We start from the raw sequence: 25,687 nt of genomic DNA on the forward strand, positions 1-25,687 counted from the left end.
CAAAATATGAGTAACTGTATTCCGTTACAGTTACCGTTTAAAAAGGTGGTATTCAGAATACAGTTACTTTGTTGAAATAAATGGATTACACGGCGGTACTTTCCTGTTTCATATTGTCGCGGGTCAGGATTGTTTGGGTTTGTTTGACAGCTATGTTCTGTTGTTCCAGGCGGCAGCGTTACGGTTGCCATGGTTACAGGGTGACGCTCTCTCTCTGCGTGTTTCCTGGGTGAGAGAGCGCCTTTTTGTTGTTGTGCTAAGCTAATAGACAGAATGCTACAGGCATGGCTCTAAAGAATGTAGCCTCATGGGCAGTGTAGTCCGTGCTGCAGCGAGAATGGACTACCATACACGTTATGTGTCTGTGAGCGAGGGAGGGAGAGAAAGGAAAAGTCCGAGCTGTCACGGAACAAAAACGGGAGCTGGAAGCATGTAAATATAATAATAACCACTGCAGCCAAGAAGAGTGCCTGACGAGCCCATTTGTAAGTAAGCTATTAAGACTCAACTATACACTGTGTTCGTGTTTTCCTCCGGAAAAAATAAGTTCTGTTGGAGCAGCCTTTCAACGCCTCTCTCTGTCTCTGGCAAGCAAAGTTGACCCAGACAACAAAGTAAAGCTATTTTTCGGCTACCAGCCCGACACGGAACCCGACGTATTAGCCAGAGGTCCCTTTACTACGTTTCGGAGCCGCGGACCTTCAGTAACAGTAATAAATCACAGCAATAGTACATTCACGTAGTTGTAAACAGCATGATAATATATTAAGTAATCCAAAGTATTCAGAATACGTTACTCTCATTGAGTAACATAACGGAATACGTTACAGAATACATTTTGGGGCATGTATTCAGTATTCTGTAGTGAAATACATTTTAAAAGTAACCTTCCCAACACTGGCAGCGGCATAGGCACACTTAAAATTTCTTCTGAAATTTTCGCTTTCTAGTTCTATTTGTTACTCTTCTTACCCTTCCGCTTCCCCCTCCTCGTCCTCCTCCTCGTCCTCTTCCTCTAACTTCACCTCCTTGTCCTTGTCGTCCTCTTCGTCCTTCTTCTTCACCTCCACGTCCTCTTCCTTGGCCTCCTCTAATTCTCACTCTTCCTGCTCCCTCCATTGTACTCCACACAGACAGCTTACCTGTTGCTTATTTATAGTGCTTAGGCTGATTGCAAAGTGAACTAATTATCTAAAACAGTTTTCACATGTGACAGTGAGCCAGACAGTTGGCAAAATAGTGTAAATAATAGCCATAAATGTGTATAGTTTTGCTAGGAGTGTGTTGATCTTTTGGAAATTGAGTGTAAAGCAGTGAGTTGTGTTTACAGTTCCGCAAAAAGAGTGCTGTGCAGTGGATTGTACCTACAGTTTTGCAAAGTGTGTGTTACAAAATGGCAAACTGAGTGCAAAGCAGTGTTTGTGCTTTTAGTTTTGCAAACGCAGTGAGTGGTTTTGCTATAAGTATTACAGTTTTTTCTGAATGCTTAAATCCTAACTGTGATTCTTATAGCACGATTTATAAAACTATTAATATTTATAGCAAAATCACTCACTGAGCACTAGAAATTGTGCTATAAGAATCAAAGTTAGGGTTTAAGCATTCAGAAAAAACTGTAATGAACTTAAAGGCAGCAACTCATTTCCTTTTCATTCTGAATGACATTTTTCAAATCAAGTAATATTTTTTTCAAAAACTCATGGGGGCAGTTGTGCTGCCTGAGTGGGTCAGTTGAGCCACAGGTTGCAGAAATGATCCCCGGCTCCTGCAATAGATTTAAATATCTCGTCCAAGGATACTTAAAACCCTTATTTACCCCATTGCTTTACGAGTATTACTGCATGTGTGAGAAAGTTAGGTAAAAGAGCTTCAAGTAAAAACACTGTATGTGTGTGAGATCAGGTAAATTCAATTCGTCCTAGAATTATATAGAATATATAGAATTAAATAGTTTTGAAATGAAAAACAGTGACAACAAAATAATAATAATTCTCTTACACAATGTGGATGATGTAAGAGTAAACTTTATCAGATTTTTTTTTCTTGTGTATTCGGAAAGCCCATTTGCTCCTGACATTATACAATAACAATGATATGCAGCTGATCAGCCAGGTGATCTTCAATGTCCAGAAATTTAATTTAACAAGTTTGCTGATGCTCTCTTGAACAATGCAGAACACTATGAACGGTATAGTCAACAAATATGAAAAAAGTCCAGGGTACAGATTTGACAGCGATATGATTATGGTTTGAGTTACAGCACAAAACAAACTCGATGGGCAGAGGAAGAGGAGAAGGGAATGAAGTGCAGGAGAAGATCCAGTCGGGAGACATCGGAAGAAGAGAGTCATATTGTTGTAGAATAAAACTGTATTACCCGCTTTAAGGGTCATCCTTTTTGTGAAGTAGACCGCTGGTTCACATCGAGGTCCAGCACACTGTAACTTGTAATTTCAACTACTGAAGCGAATTGCATCTTTTAAAAGATGTACTTCCTTTAAGAAAAGAAAATGAACACAACAGTTTATGGACAGATTCTGGTTTTTGGTTTTGACCATATATATTAAAAAAAAAAATATTTTTATTTTTTGTGTCTAAAACCTATAACACTTTACCATTTTGTCCTTTCCATGTAGGTTTTATTTTTGTTTTTTTTTTAGTCACTGGAGAAACAACAAGTAACACGATACTTCTCTTTGGCCTCATGGTGGTATTGTCTTACTGTCACGCTGAATAAGAACCAGATGTTAAAAAAAAAAAAAAAAAAAAGACAGGCGAGAAATAAAATTAAGTAAAAAATGAGTCCCTACACAAAACATTTCAGTAATGTATTTCAGTTCCCCTGAGTTACTAATGCACACATGCTTCAAAACTCAACTGCTTTTCTGTAACTTACCTCTTTCAGACAGTGAACTTGCTGCTTATGATTCCAGGAAGACCATGACATCTGAAAAGCTGATAGAGGTAACAAGGATGCTACTTTTTCCCTACAGTTCATCTTGTAAACTCACACTAAAATGTTGTTATGACCATAATCAGGTGACTGTGGCCTTTCTTGGTGTTTTGAATGAATACCTAACAAAACTAAACTACTAAAAGGGCTGATTTGGTCAGTGACAGTTACTGCAGTTATCAACCCAAGTTAAACCATTATTCCAAGTGTTAGTGGGATTGGTTTGTTTGATTGTATTCTCTCTTCTTTTCTTTTTTTTTAAACCTTGGAATGGAAACCAACAGGTTTCTTTTTTGTAGAAAAGAAAAAATGTAATCCAAATGTGTTCATTATTAAAATTCTATTCTATGCTTTCCAAAAACACAGTACAAGTACAATAAAAAAAAAACTTAAATATGGGAATAATTTTAAAACTTTTATTGTAAAAATGCAATCTTTGTGTGGTTGACCAAAGTAGGTATTGCAAAATTTAATAGAAAACTGGATTGTAGTAGATACATTTAAGAGGGGAAAATAATTAACTTAAATCTGAAAAACATCTAAACTTGGCCTTGTGTTCATATCGAGTTTGTTTTCAGACATAAATACAGCTCTGAGTAAGAATCCGTTTTGCTCACATGAGGCATGTTTCAAACTCAAATTCTGTTGCACGTAGTCAAGAGCTTTTTTTAAGTTTTAAAATCTGAATAAAATGTTTAAGTGAAGCTTTGTCTAAATTTTATGGACTATCGTGGAGGGCAACAGCTGGCTTGTGTTACTTAATACATGTATATGTGATATGTTTGGTTCGCTGGTCTTTTTTGATAAGCAAAACACAAAGTCTATTTCTGGATTCTTGTCCTGTACTGAGAGTAGTGAATAAGAGTCAGCACACAGTCTTTGACCAGCAGATGTTCTCTGGTGGAGATAAGGATCTAGTGCCTCCGTTCTCGTCATACTTATCAGCTACCAGTGGTCCGGCAGGCTTGTGCCTTTGTTCAACTTCATCCTGTGTTGAGCTGCTTTCGTCCCCATCTTCCTCTTCATTGTCACTTCTTTCATCTTTGGTTAGCTGAATGAAACGATTACAGTAAAAATACAGAATGAAAAACACGATGGGAAAATCAACAGAAAAGGAGATTGTATTTAGAAGATGCAACAAGCAGCCAAAGACAGCAAAATGTCTACTTGAAAGCAGATTTGAAGTCTGAGATGCAGCAGAGAACTCTGGGTGTCAGTTTGGGTTCATTTCAATGTAAAACAAAGCTTTGTTTGGCTCTCGGAGGAGGCGGACGCACTTTTTCTCCTCTCCCTTATCTTCCCTGCTTATGTCCTTGTCTAGTCTCGTGTTTTTCTTTGTATTTTCCCGGGAACATTCTCTCACAGTCGGTTCTCTAAAACCTAAAAGAGGAATTATGGATTGGATCAACTGGTCCCTAAATGCAATTGACACCCCTTTCTCAATGAGAAGTTTGGGCTTGGGTGAGCCTGAGTGGTGAAGATATCTACCTATTCAGAACCATGGTAACAGGGTTCTGGCTGATCGGAGCTGGCTTGGCCCTGACTTATCGAAGAATTAAGAAAGCGGAACCGGCTGTTCAAACCCCCACAAGGCTGCCCGCTGGGATTGGAACGATGGGAGAGGCGTGAGTTTCTCAAAATGGGCTCATTGAGTCAGCACGGATACGATCTTGGAGAGGCTACGGCTGCTGTGAATACTCAAGAATAAGATCTCTGACTGCAGACTGGATACATCTTGGAAGGGCTAGCCCGGAATAACATCTCTGGGCGCAAAATTGGATAACATCTCGGGGAGGCACACTGCCGTGAGTTCTCAGACATTGGCTCCTTGAGCACAAGAAGTGACAACATCACAGAACGCAAGTATGGCGAAGCTCGCGGCTCTCCAACGGGAGATTGAGAGACCAGTGTTGGACTGTAGAACTGCTTTGAAATTCATATGAGCTGTTCGCACTAAAGTAAAAAAATAACATCACTTGTGCGGATACCCCTTTGGCGCCAGCTGCAAGGCCGGAGCTGAACAAAACACCCTGATAACGACTGTGTTGAGTCGGTTCCTTCCCATTCCATGCAAGGCCACCTGGGTTGGCTGGAAGACTGTTTACTTAGCCTGGCAGGGCGAAGGACACTGTCTCAGCTGAACTCTGGACACGCACACGCATACATATACTGATACTGATAAGCACTCACCGACGCATCACCCTCCCTACCCCGGATCCAACGCCACCTCCAACGCTTACCTCCCCTCTGATGTGGACATCGGGTCAGTTGGAGGCGCAGTCGAAAGATTGCAGCGGTCCCAGATCAGATGTACACACTGGAACTCTTCCCCATGTTGCTTGTCTGTGTTTATTGTGCTATGGTGTGTTGATATCTGTGCATTCCTGTATTATCCTTTTGTGTTACACATTTCGATGTTTTTTTCCTCGCTACCTAGCCTGACCTGTCTCCCCAATGTGATGTTTGTGTATTGTATGTACGGTCGGCAAGGTCTGTCATCTCGGTTGCGGGCAAAAGACCTGCAACTGACAAATAAAGGCTATCTCATCTCATTTTGAAGCCTGAACATTAACATTTTGGTCATCACAATGCAGGTTTTTCAACACTGGAGTGACATATTTGGACAAAATGATGGATTTTTAAGTTATCAGGTAGGAGTGAGATGCATTTATAGGATGCAAAGAACACAAAGACACATACATGCTATTTAAAAGATCCCTTTTTGCTAGGCATGTGTTGGTTTGAGTTACTAACTAACCTTTTGAACCATGCTTGTGGTATGTTTGGAGTATTTCAGTGAAAATTGCATGTTTTATTAGCTTTCTTACATCACTGGGAAACTAGGTCACCATGGTACTTAAAAACTACTTGATGGTCTGGCCTCTACCTGAGTTCTTGAAGGCTCTGGATGTTGTAGGGCTGTCTTGGTTGACATGCCTCTGCAACATCGCAGAGTTCATTCATTAGTGAAACTTTGAACGTAGGGTACAGGTTTTCATCCTGGTTGGGGAACATTGGGCCAGCTCTTCATCATCTCAAGAACATTTGAGGTTAGGGAGTTTGCCCACCCAGTCTACATGTATTTTATCGCCCTCTCAGTATCCTGTGAGGGTTCTTCGGGAGTGTGGGGTGTCTGGTCCGTTGCAGTGAGCCATTCAATCCCTGTACAACCATTGCAGGTAAACATTAAACAGAGACATGGATAAATATTGTCAGACCAGACTTACTGTGCCAAACATAAATTTCCTGATCATGCGTAGAATGAGGTAGGCCCAGAAAATGTGCAGACAAAGCAGGACCACCAGCATTGTGTTGAAGAAGTAGTAGCCAAAGAAGGCAGGGTAATAGAGAACAGGGTAAACCCAAGTACAGTGGATCAGCCTAAAACACAAGCATATCAAAAATGTAAAAATCTGTTACATACTGGAAGTAATGCATTTATAGGAAATCTGCTTGAGTATGAATGTACAAAGACAAACATAGTTCACTGGTTACTTTTTACTTAATTTGGGAGAAAAGAACACAACTTAAGTCTTATTTATCAGCTTACCAAAATGGAAAGATGATCAGTCGTGTTACCATAAACACTATGGCAAACAAAACAAAGAGAGTTTTGCAGGTTTTCTCCCATTTGGCATAGTTGAATAATTTGGCAGACTAAAAGAAAAATGAGTTTTACCATTAATCAACAACACACATATACACACAGCAGGTTTTATGTAGGATAAAGACCCTACAATATTAGAGACAAAGTCCCAACAATCAGGTGACCCGCATGAGAAGGCACTTGGTGACAGCGAAGGAAAAACTCCCTTTTAACAGGAAGAAACCTCTGGTAGAACCAGGTTCAGGGTCAGTCATCTTCCACGACTGGTTAAGAGTGAAAAGGGTTGAGCGAAGAAGAAGCACTTCATAAGAAGCGCCGCAGCAACCAAAGAATCTTGTAGCAACACGGCGATGTTTCAGAGTCACCTCATCCAGTGCTAACTATAAGCTTAATCGTAAAAATAGGGTGCAAATGTCTACAGGTTAAAGGCACACAAAGGACAGAGCAATGGGTTTAAATATTATGCTTTTTAATTTGTCTTATTTTTGCAGCATTTTCTATCCTTCATAACTTTATAAATACAAGATGAGATATCCACATGAGACTTTTGGTGCTAAAAATGCAACCAAATCAATTTTCTCCATCATATTCTAGAGCAATACCAGGTGGATTTATTTTGAACTGTAAGCAGTGTCCAGTTACTAAAGGTTAATCTATACCTCTAATGACATTTGCAATCCCCCATGTCAGAAAAAAACAAACATACATGTGGCCGAGACTGACCTCTAGCAAAACATCTGAAGCATCATGGATAAGCATAACCAGTGTTCCTACACGGATGTAGTTGGCACACCAGGAAAATGATAAGAGGACCAGAGTGGCCAAGTGGTGGATGATTTGCTCCTTAAAGTCCTGATGGAGATAAGAAACAAACACACAAAGAACACTCCAATCAACACAGAGAGCACTATCAGTTTCTTCATAAATCATGTTTTCATATAAACAAAAGTACATGTTGTTAAATGACAGAAGGACAAAGCAAAGGAAAGAGAGAGACACAGAAATGAGAAAGTAATGATGCAGAAAACAGTGTTGACTCTGCCAAGTTAAAAAAAATAAATAAATAAATAAATAAATAAATAAATAAACAAACAAACAAACAAACAAACAAACAAACAAACAAACAAACATTTCTAACATTAGTAGAACAAGTTTCGGAAAGTATCAATTACAATAATACCATATAAACGATACCATAAAAGACAAGATTTTTTTTTCCCCCCCATTTCCTGCATTATATTATCAGACTCAAGGAGTTTTTATGTATTAAATGGCCTGTATTTGTATAGCGCTTTACTAGTCCCTAAGGACCCCAAAGCGCTTTACACATCCAGTCATCCACCCATTCACACACTGGTGATGGCAAGCTACATTGTAGCCACAGCCACCCTGGGGCGCACTGACAGAGGCGAGGCTGCCGGACACTGGCGCCACCGGGCCCTCTGACCACCACCAGTAGGCAACGGGTGAAGTGTCTTGCCCAAGGACACAACGACCGAGACTGTCCAAGCCGGGGCTCGACCTGGCAACCTTCCGATTACAAGCCGAACTCCCAACTCTTGAGCCACGGTCGCCCCGATGTATTAGAAAGAAAGGGAAACTTCTTCGCATGCCTGATCACAATAGGTTAAACATGGTTTAAAAAAAAAAAAAAATCTCTCTCTACAACAGGTAGCAATGATAAGACAATGCCTGGCCTCAAATGGTGAGAGTATGCAGACAGTGGCTGAAGGATCGAGGAATTGAAACCACTGACTGGCTCCCATGCTTGCCTGACCTACAGTGGCTTGCAAAAGTATTCGGCCCCCTTCAACTTTTCCACATTTTGTCACATTACAGCCACAAACATGACTCAATTTTATTGGAATTCCATGTGAAAGACCAATACAAAGTGGTGTACACGTGAGAAGTGGAACGAAAATCATACATGATTCCAAACATTTTTTACAAATAAATAACTGCAAAGTGGGGTGTGCGTAATTATTCAGCCCCCTGAGTCAATACTTTGTAGAACCACCTTTTGCTGCAATTACAGCTGCCAGTCTTTTAGGGTATGTCTCTACCAGCTTTGCACATCTACAGACTGAAATCCTTGCCCATTCTTCTTTGCAAAACAGCTCCAGCTCAGTCAGATTAGATGGACAGCGTTTGTGAACAGCAGTTTTCAGATCTTGCCACAGATTCTCGATTGGATTTAGATCTGGACTTTGACTGGGCCATTCTAACACATGGATATGTTTTGTTTTAAACCATTCCATTGTTGCCCTGGCTTTATGTTTAGGGTTGTTGTCCTGCTGGAAGGTGAACCTCTGCCCCAGTCTCAAGTCTTTTGCAGACTCCAAGAGGTTTTCTTCCAAGATTGCCCTGTATTTGGCTCCATCCATCTTCCCATCAACTCTGACCAGCTTCCCTGTCCCTGCTGAAGTGAAGCACCCCCAGACCATGATGCTGCCACCACCAGTGTTGGGGAGTAACGGAATACATGTACCGCCGTTACGTATTTAAAATACAAAATACGAGTAACTGTATTCCGTTACAGTTACCGTTTAAAAAGGTGGTATTTAGAATACAGTTACTTTGTTGAAATAAATGGATTACACGGCGGTACTTTCCTGTTTCATATTGTGGCGGGTCAGGACTGTTTGGGTTTTGACAGCTACGTTCTGTTGTTCCAGGCAGCAGCGTTACGGTTGCCATGGTTACAGGGCAATGCTCTCTCTCTCTGCGACTGTGTTTCCTGGGTGAGAGAGCGCCTTTTTGTTGTTGTTGTTGTTGTGCAAAGCTAATAGGCAGAATGCTACAGGCATAGCTCTAAAGAATGTAGCCTCATGGGCAGTGTAGTCCGTGTTGCAGGTAGAATGGACTGCCATACACGTTATGTGTCTGTGAGCAAGAGGAGGGAGAAAAAGGACAGTGGAAAAGTACGAGCTGTCATCGAGCAGAAACGAGATGGAAGCATGTAAATATAATAATAACCACAGCAGCCAAGAAGAGTGCCTGACGGGCCCAGTTGTAAGTAAGCTATTAAGACTCGACTGTACACTGTGTTCGTGTTTTCCTCCGAAAATAATAAGTTCTGTTGGAGCAGCCTTTCAACGCCGCTCTCTGTCTCTCGCAAGCAAAGTTGACCCAAACAACAAAGTAAAGCTATTTTTCGGCTACGAGCCCGACACGGAACTCGACGTAGTCAGAGGTCCCTTTACTACGGTTCGGAGCCGCGGACCTTCAGTAATAGTAATAAATCACACAGCAATAGTACATTCACGTAGTTGTAAAAAGCATGATAATATATTAAGTAATCCAAAGTATTTAGAATACGTTACTCTCATTGAGTAACGTAACGGAATACGTTACAGAATACATTTTGGGGCATGTATTCAGTAATCTGTAATGGAATACATTTTAAAAGTAACCTTCCCAACACTGGCCACCACCATATTTGACAGTGGGGATGGTGTGTTCAGAGTGATGTGCAGTGTTAGTTTTCCGCCACACATAGCGTTTTGCACTTTGGCCAAAAAGTTCAAAGTCCTATGGACAGATTCCCCCACCTGAGCTGTAGATCTCTGCAGCTCGTCCAGAGTCGCCATGGGCCTCTTGGCTGCATTTCTGATCAGCGATCTCCTTGTTCGGCCTGTGAGTTTAGGTGGACGGCCTTGTCTTGGTAGGTTTACAGTTGTGCCATACTCCTTCCATTTCTGAATGATCGCTTGAACAGTGCTCTGTGGGATGTTCAAGGCTTGGGAAATCTTTTTGTAGCCTAAGCCTGCTTTAAATTTCTCAATAACTTTATCCCTGACCTGTCTGGTGTGTTCTTTGGACTTCATGGTGTTGTTGCTCCCAATATTCTCTTAGACAACCTCTGAGGCCGTCACAGAGCAGCTGTATTTGTCCTGACATTAGATTACACACAGGTGCACTCTATTTAGTCATTAGCACTCATCAGGCCATGTCTATGGGCAACTGACTGCACTCAGACCAAAGGGGGCTGAATAATTACGCACACCCCACTTTTCAGTTACTTATTTGTAAAAAATGTTTGGAATCATGTATGATTTTCGTACACCACTTTGTATTGGTCTTTTACGTGGAATTCCAATAAAATTGATTCATGTTTGTGGCTGTAATGTGACAAAATGTGGAAAAGTTCAAGGGGGCTGAATACTTTTGCAAGCCACTGTAAGTCCCAAGAACACCTCTGGGGCATTATGTTTCAGTTTATCCAACACTGCCAGGTTGCACCTCATGGAGGAGCTGAGTGATACCCTGGTCCAGGTATGGGTGAGGTCTTCTAGTCAGGTCTGTCTTCTATTAAAACAGCTGTTTGAAAAGGAGTGGGAAGAAATAACACTTATATACTCCCACCCTCTTCACATATTTATAATTCAGTCATGTAGCTGCACAGCTGCTTCCTGAGTATATGTAATACATTATATAACAATGATAACTTATCACACTAGAAATATCTATATTGAAAATACCTCTTGTAGCTTAATCCTGCCCTCATCCCTGTACTGCATAAAAACCATATCTTTATACACTGATTTAAATTTGTGGATATTTGGACATTGCTTGTGCTTAGCCCCTAACCCATTCCACAATTTAACCCCACACACAGACACACAAAAACTTTTCCTAGTAGTTCTCACCACATGCACTTCAAATCATAGCCCCAGTGCAGAGAGAGAAATGTAATATATAAAACGGTAACTATAAAACTGAGCATAAGGCAGACAAGACAAGAGACTATCAGAATAAAACAGGAAACAAACACTGAGACAGAGAGTGACACACCTGAACTTGAGACACAAAGAAAAGATTGACTACAAAGGAGACGCTGATGGCAAGACACATGGATGAGATTAGGAATAACAAAAACCAGAAACTAGAAATAAATGCAGACCCAATAGAGAAAACTAAACTATACAGAGTTAGGACTTGAGTCATCTCTTAGATGCAGCAGAAAGAATCACGAGTCCACAACAAACTCAAAGATCCAGAGACACAGGAATCCTAACACTGAGTACCACTTTGAGTTGCTGCAATTAAATGTTGGGAAATGGACAGGCCTGCCACTACCGCTTTTTCAATTTGATTCTCTGCCTTTGAATTCAGGTGTCTGTGGGCTGATCATTTTAATTTCCATCAAACAATATAGCATCCTTTCCAACAATTTACCCAGTCTATATGAGTACGAGTCTGCTGTGTTTTCAAAGTCTTCATTTATTTTCTTGAGCAGTATGTATAATTTCATTTCTATTGTTGAGATTCAAATATTAGAGACTGAAGTTTCTAAAAAATAATTTCACCTTTTTTCAGAACACTAATACTCTTTCACATTTTTAGAAATGGTTACAATTTTACACTACACATTGTGCAAAGAAAAGAAGACAGCAAACTAATGAACTGAATTGAAGTTTGTGGTCTCTAAGAACCACTACTTACCTTTCTCTTGACATCAAAAGCAACACTGAAGAGAAGACAGCCATAGAAACTCATCTCCAAGACATAATACCAGTACTGAGACTCTAGCATGGTCTGCAGACAGGGAGACAAAGAGACAGATTCAAGAACACAGGGCAAAATTATAACCAGTTATGCAGACAAAAGGTTTGCCCCATAAGGTTCTGGGTTTTTTTTCTAGACCTTATAGCTAAAATAAACTGCAGAGGAATCTATTGTTTACACCAAGCTGCAGCTTTCCACGTAAATGCTAGTACAGGTTGATCCTTCCGCTAAACACTGAAAGAAAAGGAAATTTGAGTACTATTAATTAAAGTCCCTTTACACATGGCAAGAAACATGCCAGGTTTACAATCCTTTCAGATATTAAAGTACAGCCCTGTTTTTTCAGTTTGTACTCCTAGCAAAAATAAATAAATGTATTTTTGTCCTTGTTTCCTTGAACCTAAAGTTTAAGTTGTAATTTCTGCAGAGTTAAACCCTTTGAAATCAAGCTGAATGTCTGCTGAACTTCACATCTGTAGTGGTGTACAGAAGAGAAATAACAAAAATTGTGTGATGCCCAGAAATGTATGGACCTAACCGGATGTTAGATGGAGATCTATAAGTAACGTGGGATGGATGATTGGATAATTGGATCCATCTTCCAATTGGATGATTGAATGATGGATAATTGTTATAAATCTGACTTCTTTTTTTCTGAGTTGTCTTTTTTTTTTGTATTGCCCTTGCCTGTGTTTTCCGTATGTTTCCTCAGTAGTGTTGTGGTTTTCTGTGTTTTTGCTCCTGATGATTGATTGATGATTATGGCATGTGGGAGAGTATGCAACAAACCTGCTTGGGAAAACCTGTCCATACTTCCCTAGTATCATAAAGCCATTCTTTCTGCAGACACAAAAGTTATTATATTTGTACAGGTAATGCAAAATAAAGAAGAGCGGTGAAATGTTAAGTTATAAAGAGCTGTTCAGACAAAAGCCTAATGATTAAAGAGACTTAATCATTTGACCATCGCTGCTTGAGTTAGAAAAATGTTGAAATGGTTAGGTTACTTACATCATGCAGTGCTACCATTCCTCCAATAAATGCAGACAGGTAGAAAACAAATCGCCAGCTGTTGGAACACAATAAAGTTATTGTTAATATCAGAATAATCACAAATACACACACTTGCAAAAACAAAGCGTAGTAACCTGGCCTCTGTGAATTTCTTTAGAATTCCAGGGCGGTCCTGTCTGCGTCTTCTTCTAAACCAGCGCTCCACTTGTCTTGTGGACAGACTGCTTTTCTTAGACAACCCATCAATGTCAGCCTGGTATTGAATACACATGCAGACAGACACAAAAACACACACAGATTTGTTTACATATGTGTATCGTGTATGTGCTTAAATGTATATCTCTAGCCCGCTCTCGTTTCAGGTACATAAATAATGTAGTTTTGTCAAAACTGCAGGAATCTCTCAGGCACATTTGCAAACAAACTCTGAAAAGGGTGGAGTCACACTTCAGGCTGTTGAAGGTAATTAAAGGGCAGTGCAGTAATATATCCACAAGCTTTGAGACATCCTTGATTTTCTCTGCGAGAAACAGTAGCTTGCAGTCAGCAGAACTCCAGAAATGTATCAATGTAATTTGTCATGATTTGGTAATCCGTTAATAATGTACATCACTTATGGAAAATGTGCATGTCTACTGACTCAAACCAGTACAGTTTAAAACAAATGTTTTTTTTAATATATGTGTATATTTGTTTATAATGAAGGTGGCACAGTGGTGGAGTGGTACGCACTGCAGCAAGAAAGTCTATGGTTCAGATTCAGTCTCGTCTCATATTCCCACTCTCTACGGGAACATGAGATTGCATCAAAAACATGCATCAAGAGGGAGGGGTGGTTGATTGGTAGGTAGATAGGTAGATGGATACTTTATTGAACACAAACACATATACCACTTAAACTAACAGAAAGCAAACTGGCTACACCAAGTTACAAAAAAAAAAGAAAGAAAAGCATTTGTACAAGAGCTGTACAAATGGTAGCCTAGCCTCCTAACTAAAACACGGTAAATAGCTGTGGAGCAGTGGTGAACTATCCCAAAATAAGTGAAATAAGTAAATAGCTGTAGTGCAATGACAGTCTAACCACCTGAATTGTATGACCAGCAAAAATGAACAGTTCTTGAGTGTGTATGGCCAAGGTTATGAAGGGGCCCATTAGTCCACCTTACCCCTACGCCTGAGTGTTGCGTTATATAGATGTATAGTCCTTGGAACAAAGGACTTCCTTAGCATGTCTGTAGAGTGACAAGAGTCTGCCACTGAACAAGCTTCTCTGCTTAGTGAAGATTAAGTGTTGATCATTGGACAGCCACTTGTTCAGGGTCCTTTTCCCAGCCACTAATGTAAAGAGCCAGCTTTCTTCACAGCTTGTCCAGCTTGTCTGTTGGCATCTCTCTTCTGGATGCTGCCTCACCAGGACACCAGCACACAGAAGAGAACATTGGTGATGAGACGACAGACTGGTAAAACATAAACAAGAATTTGCTGCAGATATTAAAGAACCCCAATTTCCTCAGGAAGTTCAGCCGGCTCAGTCCTTTCTTGTAGAGTGCATCTATGTTCACTAACCAGTCCAGTTTGGTATCCAGATGAAGTCCCAGGTACATGAAGATGGTAACTTCCACATCATTACCATCAATTGATACAGGTAGTGCAGAAGGCCTAGCCCTGGGGAAGTCTACCTTACATCAGTTTACAAAGTCCTCAATCAAGCTCCTATACTTTACTAGGTGCTCTACTCTACAGGGCAAAAAGGACAGGAGAGAGCACTGTCCCTTGCACCAATGCTGGTGACCACGGTCTCTGAGGTGCAGTCTCACAGCCTCACAAACTGTGCGAGGTCCGTTATTGAGGATACCAGGAGTCCAGCCCCATCTGCAACAACTCGTCTCTCAGTAATGGTGATTCTATGGAGGTAGCTGCATATCTACTGCTTCAGGCTCTTTTTTGTCAAAAAGCCCCTGAATCTCGAAATACTAAGAAGATAAAAAGCTAAAAGTGACTAACTAGGATGGGGCTATGGTGAATGAAAAACACGGCAAGGTGAAAACCAAGAAACAGGTGGAAACTATGACTGAGATGTATACTGAAGAAAGTGAAGCTAACGAAGATGGTGTGGTGGACCACTAGAGGGCTCCACTCACACCCAGTGTTGAGGAAGTGTGTTCCTCTTTTTTGTGGCGCAATATGAGCAGTTGATGTTAGAGACGAATAAAGAAGGAGTGAGAACTGAGAGCTCTGTGTCGTTGATGCTTACCTCCACATTGGTGACCCCTGACTCGAGCATGCAACGGGCCGCAGATGACGCAGACTCCGCTATGGAGGCATCAGTGGCCACCGGTCCTCCGCCTCCTGTTGCAGCTACGTTCGCTGTGGCGCTGAAACTGCCAGATTTTTGGCTCCATGACCCCCCGTCATGGTTCGTACACGTGGAGGCTCAGATCGCCCTTCGCGGCATCTCGGCTGATGACACGAAGTATCACCATGTGGTGGCCTCGCTCGACCCGCTGGCCACCCGTCGCGCGATGACGCTCCTCCGGGACCCACCCGCCCAAGGGAAATACGCCGCTCTTAAAGAGCTGCTTCTTCGGCGCTATGCCCTCTCCGACGCTGAACGAGCCGACAAGCTCCTCAACCTGTCAGGCTTGGGTGGCGGTACCGCGCTTGAGCTCATGGAGAACATGCTATCGTTGCTCGGGCCGGATGACGGGGGATTCCTCTTCGCCCACCTCTTCCTCCGCCAGCTACCGGCCGCCGTGAGAGCTGTCCTCGCAAACTCCCCGCTTCTGCCCGCGAAGGATTATCGCTCCCTGGCTGAAGAAGCGGATCGCATTCTCCTGGCTAGCAGCACTTTCAACGTTCACGTCCTGGCTACGGACTCGCCGGCGGCGCCCTCCACGCCTCCACCTGCCTCCCCCGGAGCATCCGCCCCCTTGCTGACGGCAGGGATTGCTACACGCCGGCACCGCGGAAAGAACATCTGTTTCTACCATCAGCGTTTTGGCGACAGAGCGCGTCGCTGCCTGCCACCTTGCGCTTTCACGGCCCAGGGAAACGGACCCGCCAGCGTGCCGTAGCAGCCGCGACCGCTGGCAATACAGAAAGGCTGCTCTTCATAGAGGACTCGCGCTCCGGGAGACGTTTTCTCGTGGACAGAAGAGCCTCCTTCCCCCTACCGCTGCCGACGGACTAGCAGCGAACTGTGGGCCGCAGCTCCTGGCAAGCTAATGGCTCTCCCATCAAAACGTTTGGGGAAAGGTTGGTGACTGTTTGTCTTCATGGCCGGGATTTCCAGTGGAACTTTGTTGTTGCCGCTAGCTCTGTACCTATTTTAGGTGCTGATTTTCTGTCCGCTCATGGACTGCTTGTCGATGTTGCTAACAGATGTTTAATTGATGCTCTCTCGTTTTCTTCGCTACCCTGTTTTACTCGGGCCGCCGAACCCCTGATTCGGGCTAATGTAGTGACCTCCGGGGATGCTTTTCAGCGTTTGCTTTCAGAGTTTCCATCGCTGTCTGTCCCTGATTTCTCTGGCACGGTAACGAAGCATGGGGTTGAGCATTATATTCCCACGGTCGGGCCCCCGGTGTTCGCGCGCGCGCGCCGCCTCGACCCCGCGAAACTGTCCGTCGCTCGGGAAGAGTTTGCAGCCATGGAGCGCCTTGGCATTGTACAGCGTTCGAACAGTGCATGGGCCTCTCCGCTTCACATGGTGCCCAAATCGGACGGTCAGTGGCGGCCATGCGGAGATTTCCGCCGTTTAAATAATGCCACGGAGAATGACCGTTACCCCATCCCCCACATTCAGGATTTTTCTGCCAATCTCGCCGGAACGTCGATTTTTTCTAAAATTGACTTGGTGCGGGGGTATCACCAAGTTCCCGTGCACGCCGAAGACGTTCCTAAGACCGCTGTCATTACCCCCTTCGGCTTGTTCGAGTTTTTGCGCATGCCGTTTGGCCTGAAAGGTGCCGCCCAGACCTTTCAGCGGCTGATGGACTCAGTTTTGCGTGGGCTGCCGTTCGTTTTTGTTTATCTGGACGATATATTGGTGGCCAGCTGCTCAGCGAGCCAGCACGAGTCCCATCTGCGCCAGGTTTTCCAGCGTTTGGCAGCGCACGGCCTGATCATCAACCCTTCCAAGTGCCAGTTTGGGTTGCCTGTTCTGGATTTCCTCGGGCACCGCATTTCCGCTGAAGGTGTGGTTCCGTTGCCCGACAGAGTCCAGGCCGTTTCAGCTTTTCCGCGCCCCATGTCAGTTAAAGCGTTGCAGGAGTTCTTGGGGATGATAAATTTTTACAACCGCTTTCTCCCCAGAGCTGCCCACCTGCTACAGCCACTCTATGCTGCCTTAAAAGGTAAAACAGCCAAAGATCCGGTTGACTGGCTGCCGGAATGCGTCCATGCGTTTTCCGCAGCCAAGTCTGCGCTGGCTGACGCCGCCCTGCTGGCACACCCGCTTCCATCGGCGGAGATCACGTTGACCACCGACGCCTCCGACGTGGCAGTGGGTGGGGTGTTGGAACAGCGGGTTTCAGGTCTCTGGCAACCGCTCGCCTTTTTCAGTCGTACGCCCCGGGATGCCGAACGCAAGTACAGTGTTTTTGACAGGGAGTTGCTGGCCCTGCACCTCGCCACACGACATTTTCGTTTTTTCCTCGAGGGTCGCAACTTTACTGCGTACGTTGACCACAAACCTTTGACGTTTGCGATGTCCAAGGTCTCTGACCCATGGAGCGCACGCCAGCAGCGCCAGTTGGAGGCCATTTCAGAGTTTACCACAGACATTCAGCACGTGGCTGGTAAGTCCAATCACGTCGCTGACTGTTTGTCACGTGTGTTGGTTTCTCCGGTGTACGTCGGCATCGACTACGCTGCCATGGCCGCCGAGCAACGTGCTGACCCGGACATCCTGGCCCTTCAGTCAACGAAAACGGGCCTCGTGCTGGAGGACACCCCGGTGTGGGACGGCGGTCCGCACCTTCTTTGCGACGTTTCCACCGGCCGCCCCCGCCCGGTGGTTCCCCTTTCGTGGCGTCGTCGTGTTTTTGACTCGGTGCATGCCCTCTCTCATCCCGGCGTCCAGGCCTCGGTCAAGCTGGTCAGCGCCAGGTTCGTTTGGCCGGGCCTTCGCAAGACGGTGAAAGAATGGGCGGCGGTTTGTATCCCATGCCAACGCTCGAAAATCCACCGGCACACGCAGGCACCCTTCGAACCTTTCCGTATCCCCGGTAGGCGTTTCGATCATGTTCATGTGGACCTGGTTGGTCCCTTGCCGCAGTCACAGGGTTTCACGCACCTTTTGACTGTGGTGGACCGCACGACCAGGTGGCCGGAGGCGGTACCCCTGGCGTCCACGACAGTGGCGACGGTGGCCAGAGCATTTTTGTCGACGTGGGTTTCACGTTTCGGTCCCCCTGCTGACATTACCTCGGACAGGGGCCCCCAGTTTGTTTCTGAGCTTTGGTCTGCCATGGCTGACGGCCTGGGGGTCAAGGTCCACCGCACCACAGCATACCACCCGCAAGCTAACGGGATGTGCGAACGGTTTCACCGGTCTCTTAAGGCTGCGCTCCGGGCTTCCTTAACAGGTGGCGACTGGGTCGACCGTCTTCCGTGGGTTTTGCTGGGATTGCGTAGCGCGGTTAAAGAAGACCTCGGGGTTTCCCCGGCTGAACTGGTCCTCGGCCAGCCCCTCCGGGTCCCCGGGGAATTCTTGCCTGAGAGCCCTCCCCCATGTTTTGATACCTCTTTGTTGCCTTTTCGCCCCCCACGAGACTCATTTCCTGTTCCTGGTCCTGTGCACCACTGCCTGCCTGACACTTTTGTTCCGAGTTCGTTGGACTCTGCTCATTTCGTTTTCGTCAGGCACGATGCCCATAGGACTCCGCTGCGCCCCCCATATGACGGGCCATACAGGGTTCTTAAACCAGGCAACAAACATTTCATTTTGGACTTTGGCGGTCGGCAGGAGGTTGTCTCTGTTGACAGACTTAAGCCTGCACATGTTATGCATGAGGATCAGGTGGTCCCGGCCCAGGCCCCTCGCCGCGGCTGCCCACCTGCCACCGGGCTGATGGATTCTGTTTTTTCCCCCAGGAGCGACCCACAATCAACGGAGTCCGAGTCGTCTGCAGCTTTTTCTGACCGCCAGTGCCAGCCTCGCTTCCGGGCTGGGTTGCCCTCTGTCAGTTCCCCACCCCCCGGTTCAGCTGTTCCGGCCGTTTGCTTAAGCCCTGGGTCCTGGACTAGTTCTGCTGGGTGTTCGGGGGGGCATGTGTGGTGGACCACTAGAGGGCTCCACTCACACCCAGTGTTGAGGAAGTGTGTTCCTCTTTTTTGTGGCGCGATATGAGCAGTTGATGTTAGAGACGAATAAAGAAGGAGTGAGAACTGAGAGCTCTGTGTCGTTGATGCTTACCTCCACAATGGCAGCTTTTTGATTAGCACTGGGGCTAATGCTAGCAAAAAGGAACGAAATGGAGGAGAATGACAAGATTGACCTGAAGGAGATACTTATGGAAATTAGGGGCTTCAGAAAAGAAAACGTGCAACAGTTTGAAGAAGTTAAGGTCGAAGTGTGCAAAACCAATGCAAGACTCAAGGAAGCTGAGGGTTGTCTTTTAAAAATGGAGGAGCAGATTCAAACAATGGAGGATGCTGTTACAGAGCTATTAAAACTACAATCCAAACTCAAGTCTCAAATCACTGAATAAGAAGGATGAAGTTGGAAATGAAGAGAAAAGCACTCCCACTACTTGGTCCCTTACTGCACGCTTTCTGAGTTATGAGACAAGAGAAATGTGTAATATTTAGAACTATTGCCTTGTCTTAATTGAGATGCCAGGAGTACTGATTCATGCTCAGTGTGGAAGAATTTTGCGAGGAGGACTTCTAATCCATGGGCATGCTCCGAAGTGTGAGGCTGACTCCCTATTACACCAGGTCTTTCAGACCTGAAAATCCTGTTTTGTTTTGTTTTATTATCTGCTTGATTGTTATCTTGTTAACTGTGGTTCTGAGCAGCACTGTTTGGACAAGCGGTTGTTATGTTTATTTTGACAACAATGTTCCACGTTAAAAATGGCAAACACTCCTTTAATGTAATTAGAATAGTCAGCCCACTATGTTTAAAAGTTTATTTTCCTTAATCAAAATTATTAAAATAAATAAAGTGGTTAGCTTTTAAGCTAAGAAAGCACCAAGTGGATAGTACTGTCTAATAAAACACCCTAAAACTGGCATTATATATAATGATAACATTGAAATCGAGAGTTTTGAAACATACTATAAAGATCTGTACTCCCAGCCTGACCTAAATAACGATTTGTCCCAATTCATAGGCTGCATTTGAAGGCCAATTACGTGACAGCCAGGCGATGAAGGCAACCCCCAAGACTGTTCCAAATGCATCCAACAAATGCGTCCTTCATTTGAAGGATGGGTCGGGTGTATCCTTCATGGCCCAATCTATCCCTGAATTCATAGCGCGGCCCAGCTAATTCCAGTTTCTAACAATGGTGGCAGCTACTTAGTTTTAATACTACTCTTATTACTCTTTCTGGGTCACAAAATAAACTTTTGCTACTCAGGTTAAAGATGACATATAAGTCACTTATATAACTTAAAATGTTATTGTTTGGCTTTTTTCAGTGTTTGATTTGTTCCTGAGTAAATCGGTTTAGCTTAGATTAAAGTTGGTTTTCACACAGCTGAATAAACGTCAAACAGAAAACTGATTAAACAGAAGTGTGAGATGGTAGAGAATTTACTCCAATGTCCTGTTATATATTATCGAGCGAGGAGCAGACGGCTGAGTTTATTAAACTCCACCAAGACTGCGGTGACGCAAATCTGAAAGCTAGACTGTCCCATTTCACAGCCTTGCACTTCCAGCCTTCTCGGCCTTCGAAGGACCTGGCCCACATAGACCGCGAAGGCCAGGTCCTCCGAAGGATGCAGCCTATGAATTGGGACGATGATCACTGGTGAATTGTATAAGGCCTACAGGGAGGAATTAACTCCTAAACTGAAGGCAGTGTGTAACTGGGTCCTTAAAGGAGGGGCAGTTCCCCCTTCATAGAAAGAAGCAACCATTTCTGTCATTTCCAAAGGAGGAAAAAGATCAATTGAACCGTAGCCACAGGGGAGAGGGAGGGTACACCTTCTTGACAAGCTTTTTGACATAGAAGACCTAGAAGAATGAGCCATGGGTGGCAAATTAAAGTTGAAGACCCTGATAATCCCTGGATAAAATTAGCTTTTAAGATTTGGAATTAGGTGTGCAGAGAGAACAAACTAAACCAGGCTGAAATGATGTTAAGATGGTGTGCTTTTGATACAGAGTTTCTACTTAACTGTAATGACACAAGATTTTGAGAATGGACATCGAAGGGCCTCACTTCTTATTTTACATTCAACTATAAGAGGGAGCTAGCTGACACTTAAGGCAAACCACGGTTTGCCTTAAGTGCTGAGAAAAAGCGCAATAGAATACTAAATATATTTCAAATGCTTATAACACTAATGTTATAGTTTGGAAAATTGTTGCAAAGTTTTATCAAGGATTTCAAGGTTCAGTAATAGATGATAAAAATTGGGATTTATTATGTAAAATGCAATGGGAAACAACCTGCTCATCCTACTGGAGAGAGTTGGATTGTTGGTTTCTCTCTTGTTCTGTTTTGTTTTGTTCCACTTTGGGGTTTGGGGTTTTTTTTGTTTTGTTTTGTTTTTGTTGGTTTCTTTTTCTTTGCCTACTGTTAAAATCATGACCAAATATATATTTCTACATAAAGATTTTCCATAAAAATGCAGCAAATACAATTAGTAGCTACAACTCTGAGGAATTGAAATTGTCTGTCATAAATGTTTGCCTCCAGTGTTTAGCAAAATTGTGTATGGACAAATACTATGCTTATAAATGGCAGGTTTCTTTTTTCAGGAATGTTGTAAATACATGTTGTAAAAACTACAAATATTTTTTTTAATTTGCTGGAGAAATCAGAGAACATGATTCCCACAGCCTCGCTCTCTGTGTCCAAGTAGGAGTGTGCTCTATGGACCAGATGCAGGATGGCATTGTCCATTTGGCTTTCTCCTGGTGAGCAAATTGCAGTGAGTGCTGGGCATGGTCAAGCTGAGGGCTTAGCTGATGAAGCAGCATTCCAGTGGACAAGTACACAGCGGTCACTTTGCTCACCGCCAGATTCTCGTTTTACAGACACTGGTATTTATACCTGTCGTTACTGTGCAGGAAGCCACTGCAGTATTTTCCTAAATGATTGGCGTCTCCACTCGGACAATATCGCCACATAAGCGCTGGTATAAGAGGAGAAGAAGTCAAAACTAGAAGCTAAGACTGTGTTGAGTGTTTCTTCCACAAACTTGAGTTTTCAAACTGTTCCAAAATCTCCCTCTCTATATCTATATGTCTCTGAGCTACTGTGCAGGAATATCATAAAAATGGCAGTAGAAATGGACACAATCATACACTCGTGTCTTCAACCCAACTACGACAGCCATGGTGCAATGTGCCGAGGGGTACACGACCGGCTGATGCACCACAAACATTTGACTGTTGTCATTTTTAGGTCATAGTTCACAGTTGCTACTGATTCTTTGAAAGATGAACGCAGCAATTACTCTGAACCGAGGAAAAAGCAGGCCTTCACAGTAGATTATTAAATGAAAGAAACAGACATTATCAGTGCAGTGCAGTGAAATGTAGCTTGCTCTGGATCAAACTATGAGTACACACAGAAAAAGAATAATGTTAAACATGTTAAACGGGCAAATTGTGGAACATAATAAAATGAGAACTGCTAAGCTCTGTGTGATATATGACATACTACATTATGTCAAGATTGTTAAATGTTTCTATTTTTCCAGGCCTAACAACACCAACGTTAACATTGTGATTGTCAGGACTAAAGGTGTGTGACTTGGTTTACCTGAGCAGGATTTCGACACTGAGTAGCATAATAGAATTCCAAGACAGAATTTTCCTCAGCTTTCAGATAGATTCTTTGCTTGATTCCAGCAGAAACTGCAAGTGGTGTTGCTATCCATCTGAAGTACCATAAACACAAACAAAATGAAATTCAGCACATGATGGAAAATGACATTTTAAAGAAAACAGATTTATTTAGCTGTTACTGTGTTTCCCTTTGTTTGTTTGTTAGGCCTGTGGCTGCAACATTTGTTTGTTTGTTTTGTTCTTTTTGTTTTTATAAGCGTGTGCAGTAGCAACTGTGCTGGTTGAGATCAAATCTATCACAGCCCCCCCCACCCCCCACTCCTCTACTGGAGTAGAGTTAGGTGGTTTAGGTACGCAATGTGGAGCTTACCTTTCAAATAGGTATCTGATGAGTAAAAATGCTAAGGCATAGGGGAGAGTCACATAAAGATGGGAGGCTTTGGCATAGACCCGGCCCTCTTTGTCTTCCAGGTCAGCCCATGTTAAGCCCACAGGCAACCATAGTCTCTCTGACCAGAAGCATTCATACAGTGTGTCAAACATCCCTCCACCCTAAGGGAGCCAAAAGGTTATACAAACAAAAGAGAGGCAAAGGTCATGATATTTGGAATCAGTCTTTTGATGCCAGTATTCTTTTCTTTACTTTACATGGGCAGCTGTATGGTAAGAACAACAAGTTCACTGCAGTCGCAGATGTTACAGTTACTAGAGTCTACATACAGGTCTATTCAGAAAACAAATATTGACTTATTGATCCTTTCACTCAGATCACTCCCACGCTTTTTTTTAACTCTCTCTGACTTAAATAGAGAAAGAAAGAGTGCAAAAACAGGCAAGGAGCGCCTCACTTGCAACTTTACAACATATAATTACATTTTAAAACACTTTTTAATAAAGTCCAAATAAAGTAATGATAATCAATTAATAAAATAATGTGAATTTCAAAGATAGCTTTGTAACTCTACGTGCAGGATGAAAAGGACTGTGTAATCTACTCTTCTCTACTGTAGAAGCTGAATAGTTGATTTCAAGCCCTCACCAAATTGTTTCATTTCATTGAACAGTGTTTCATAACATCTCTGTTTGAAGTTGGCTGCATTCACAGGGATCATTTTAAGAAAGTTTTAGCGCCGGCTTATTCTGATGCTGAAACTTTGTGCAACACAACCCTCTTTTAATGTCAGCCTGCACAAAACCATTACGCAGAAAGCCCAGCTTAACAGAGAGAGTTGATAACTAACATCATACCTGTTATATCCTACTGGGTTTTTCAGTTAAAACAAATAAAGCCTGGCTATTGACCTTCCTTGGCAGGATACTCCTATGAACATCAACCTTTCACATGAAAAGAATGCTTTGTTGACTCTGTCAATGCACACGAACCTATTGTAGATTTACTTGAATCACAATTATCTTTACAACAGTTCCTTGTAGCCATATTAGCACACTGCTAAGTAGGCTTTGCATTATAGCCCCCAGTCAACAAGGGGACAATATTTTTCATCCAGGTTGTTACTTCCTCTATAAATACTTCAGCTGAAATCTGCTGAGAATTCACTCAGTGTGCATGACCTGTTCATCCGGCATGCTAGAAACACATATCTCTGAATTTGCTGGTTTTGACATCAACATGGAGAGGTTTCAAATACTTTAACAAATGTATAAAGTTTATCTTTAATAAACCAACACTAACTGTAAATGTAAGAATATGTAGTAAAAGTGCAGAAAAGTAAAAAGCGTAAAATAATGTCAAAGTAAAAATAAATGAAACTTTTGAATCACCTGACTTTGTTCACCCATTAGCTCAGGCTTTACGTATCCACGGTATATTTGGATATATTCTCTCAGCTGGTCTGTTAGCTGTTTGTTTAGTGTTTCAAGTGACATTAATTAAAGGAAATTTGCTCTAGTCAAAGTACCATAGCCATTCCCCTTCTTCATAGATGGTGGTTCTATAAATGTGATATGGTATACAGATCCTTTTAGTGACCTCAGAATAATCTTGCTTCTTAAACATCTATTTTTTTTTATTTCAAGAAGGCAGACCACACAACTCAGATTTACTGTGATCTTGCTGAGAACAGAGAATTTATTCATTCCAACTCAGCTGTTACAAAGCTGACAAAAAACACATCACTAACTGCAGAAAAGCCTGGATCAAATAACTCCTCCTGCCCATAGTTCTAGTTTAAAAACAATAGACATCTAGCAAAAACTTGGAAATATCACTCATATTCAAAGGAAAACACGCAATTTGTTTGCTAGTCACATTTCAAGGTCACAGTAAAACCAAAGCTTACCTTTTCACAGCCAGATAGAGCAGGTAAGGGAACTTTTCCACATCAGCTGACTGCTTGTGTTTGCTGTGGAATATGAACACAGATGGGAAAGTCCTACGTTGCCCCCACCCCACCCCCAAACACACACACACACACCTTACCACCACCACCCCCACCGTATGACAGGCAGTCAGCCACTCTTGTCTTTGTTTGATATTCTTTAGGGTCACACCCACCCAGCGACAATTACCTGGGAAGGGCTTTCAGGAAGTGGAGGTAGGCTAGTGGATTGCCACAACACACAGGCTTTTTTTTCTTCTCTCTGCCCTCAAAGGATCTAATAACAT

The 25,687-nt window shown here is 43.2% G+C and overlaps 1 protein-coding gene across 5 annotated transcripts; it reads right to left on the reverse strand.

Annotated features, from left to right (window-relative positions):
* Nucleotides 1-2,071: 2,071 nt before the first annotated feature.
* On the reverse strand, nt 2,072-25,504 carry cers3a (ceramide synthase 3a). 5 transcript variants are annotated; one of them, XR_002060292.2, is made up of 13 exons: nt 25,362-25,504; nt 23,432-23,613; nt 23,036-23,153; nt 13,217-13,335; nt 13,080-13,137; nt 12,858-12,908; nt 12,006-12,098; nt 7,284-7,412; nt 6,504-6,610; nt 6,181-6,334; nt 2,897-4,004; nt 2,616-2,729; nt 2,072-2,495 (listed from the first exon to the last, which is right to left on the reverse strand). XR_002060292.2 is itself a non-coding variant. In XM_003453872.5 (11 exons), the coding sequence occupies exons 2-11, from the start codon at nt 23,602-23,604 to the stop codon at nt 3,819-3,821; spliced, it is 1,188 nt and encodes a 395-aa protein (XP_003453920.1). In that variant the 5' UTR covers nt 23,605-23,613; nt 25,362-25,504; the 3' UTR covers nt 2,114-3,818. The 5 variants fall into 5 exon arrangements, 2 of the variants coding, with proteins under 2 accessions (XP_003453920.1, XP_025766629.1); XR_002060291.2 differs by having other exon boundaries at nt 2,085-2,729; XR_002060290.2 differs by having other exon boundaries at nt 2,114-2,495; nt 2,616-4,004.
* Nucleotides 25,505-25,687: the final 183 nt, after the last annotated feature.

This window comes from Oreochromis niloticus, linkage group LG1 (assembly GCF_001858045.2).
Source record: "Oreochromis niloticus isolate F11D_XX linkage group LG1, O_niloticus_UMD_NMBU, whole genome shotgun sequence".
In the NCBI taxonomy this organism is placed as follows: Eukaryota; Metazoa; Chordata; class Actinopteri; order Cichliformes; family Cichlidae; genus Oreochromis; species Oreochromis niloticus.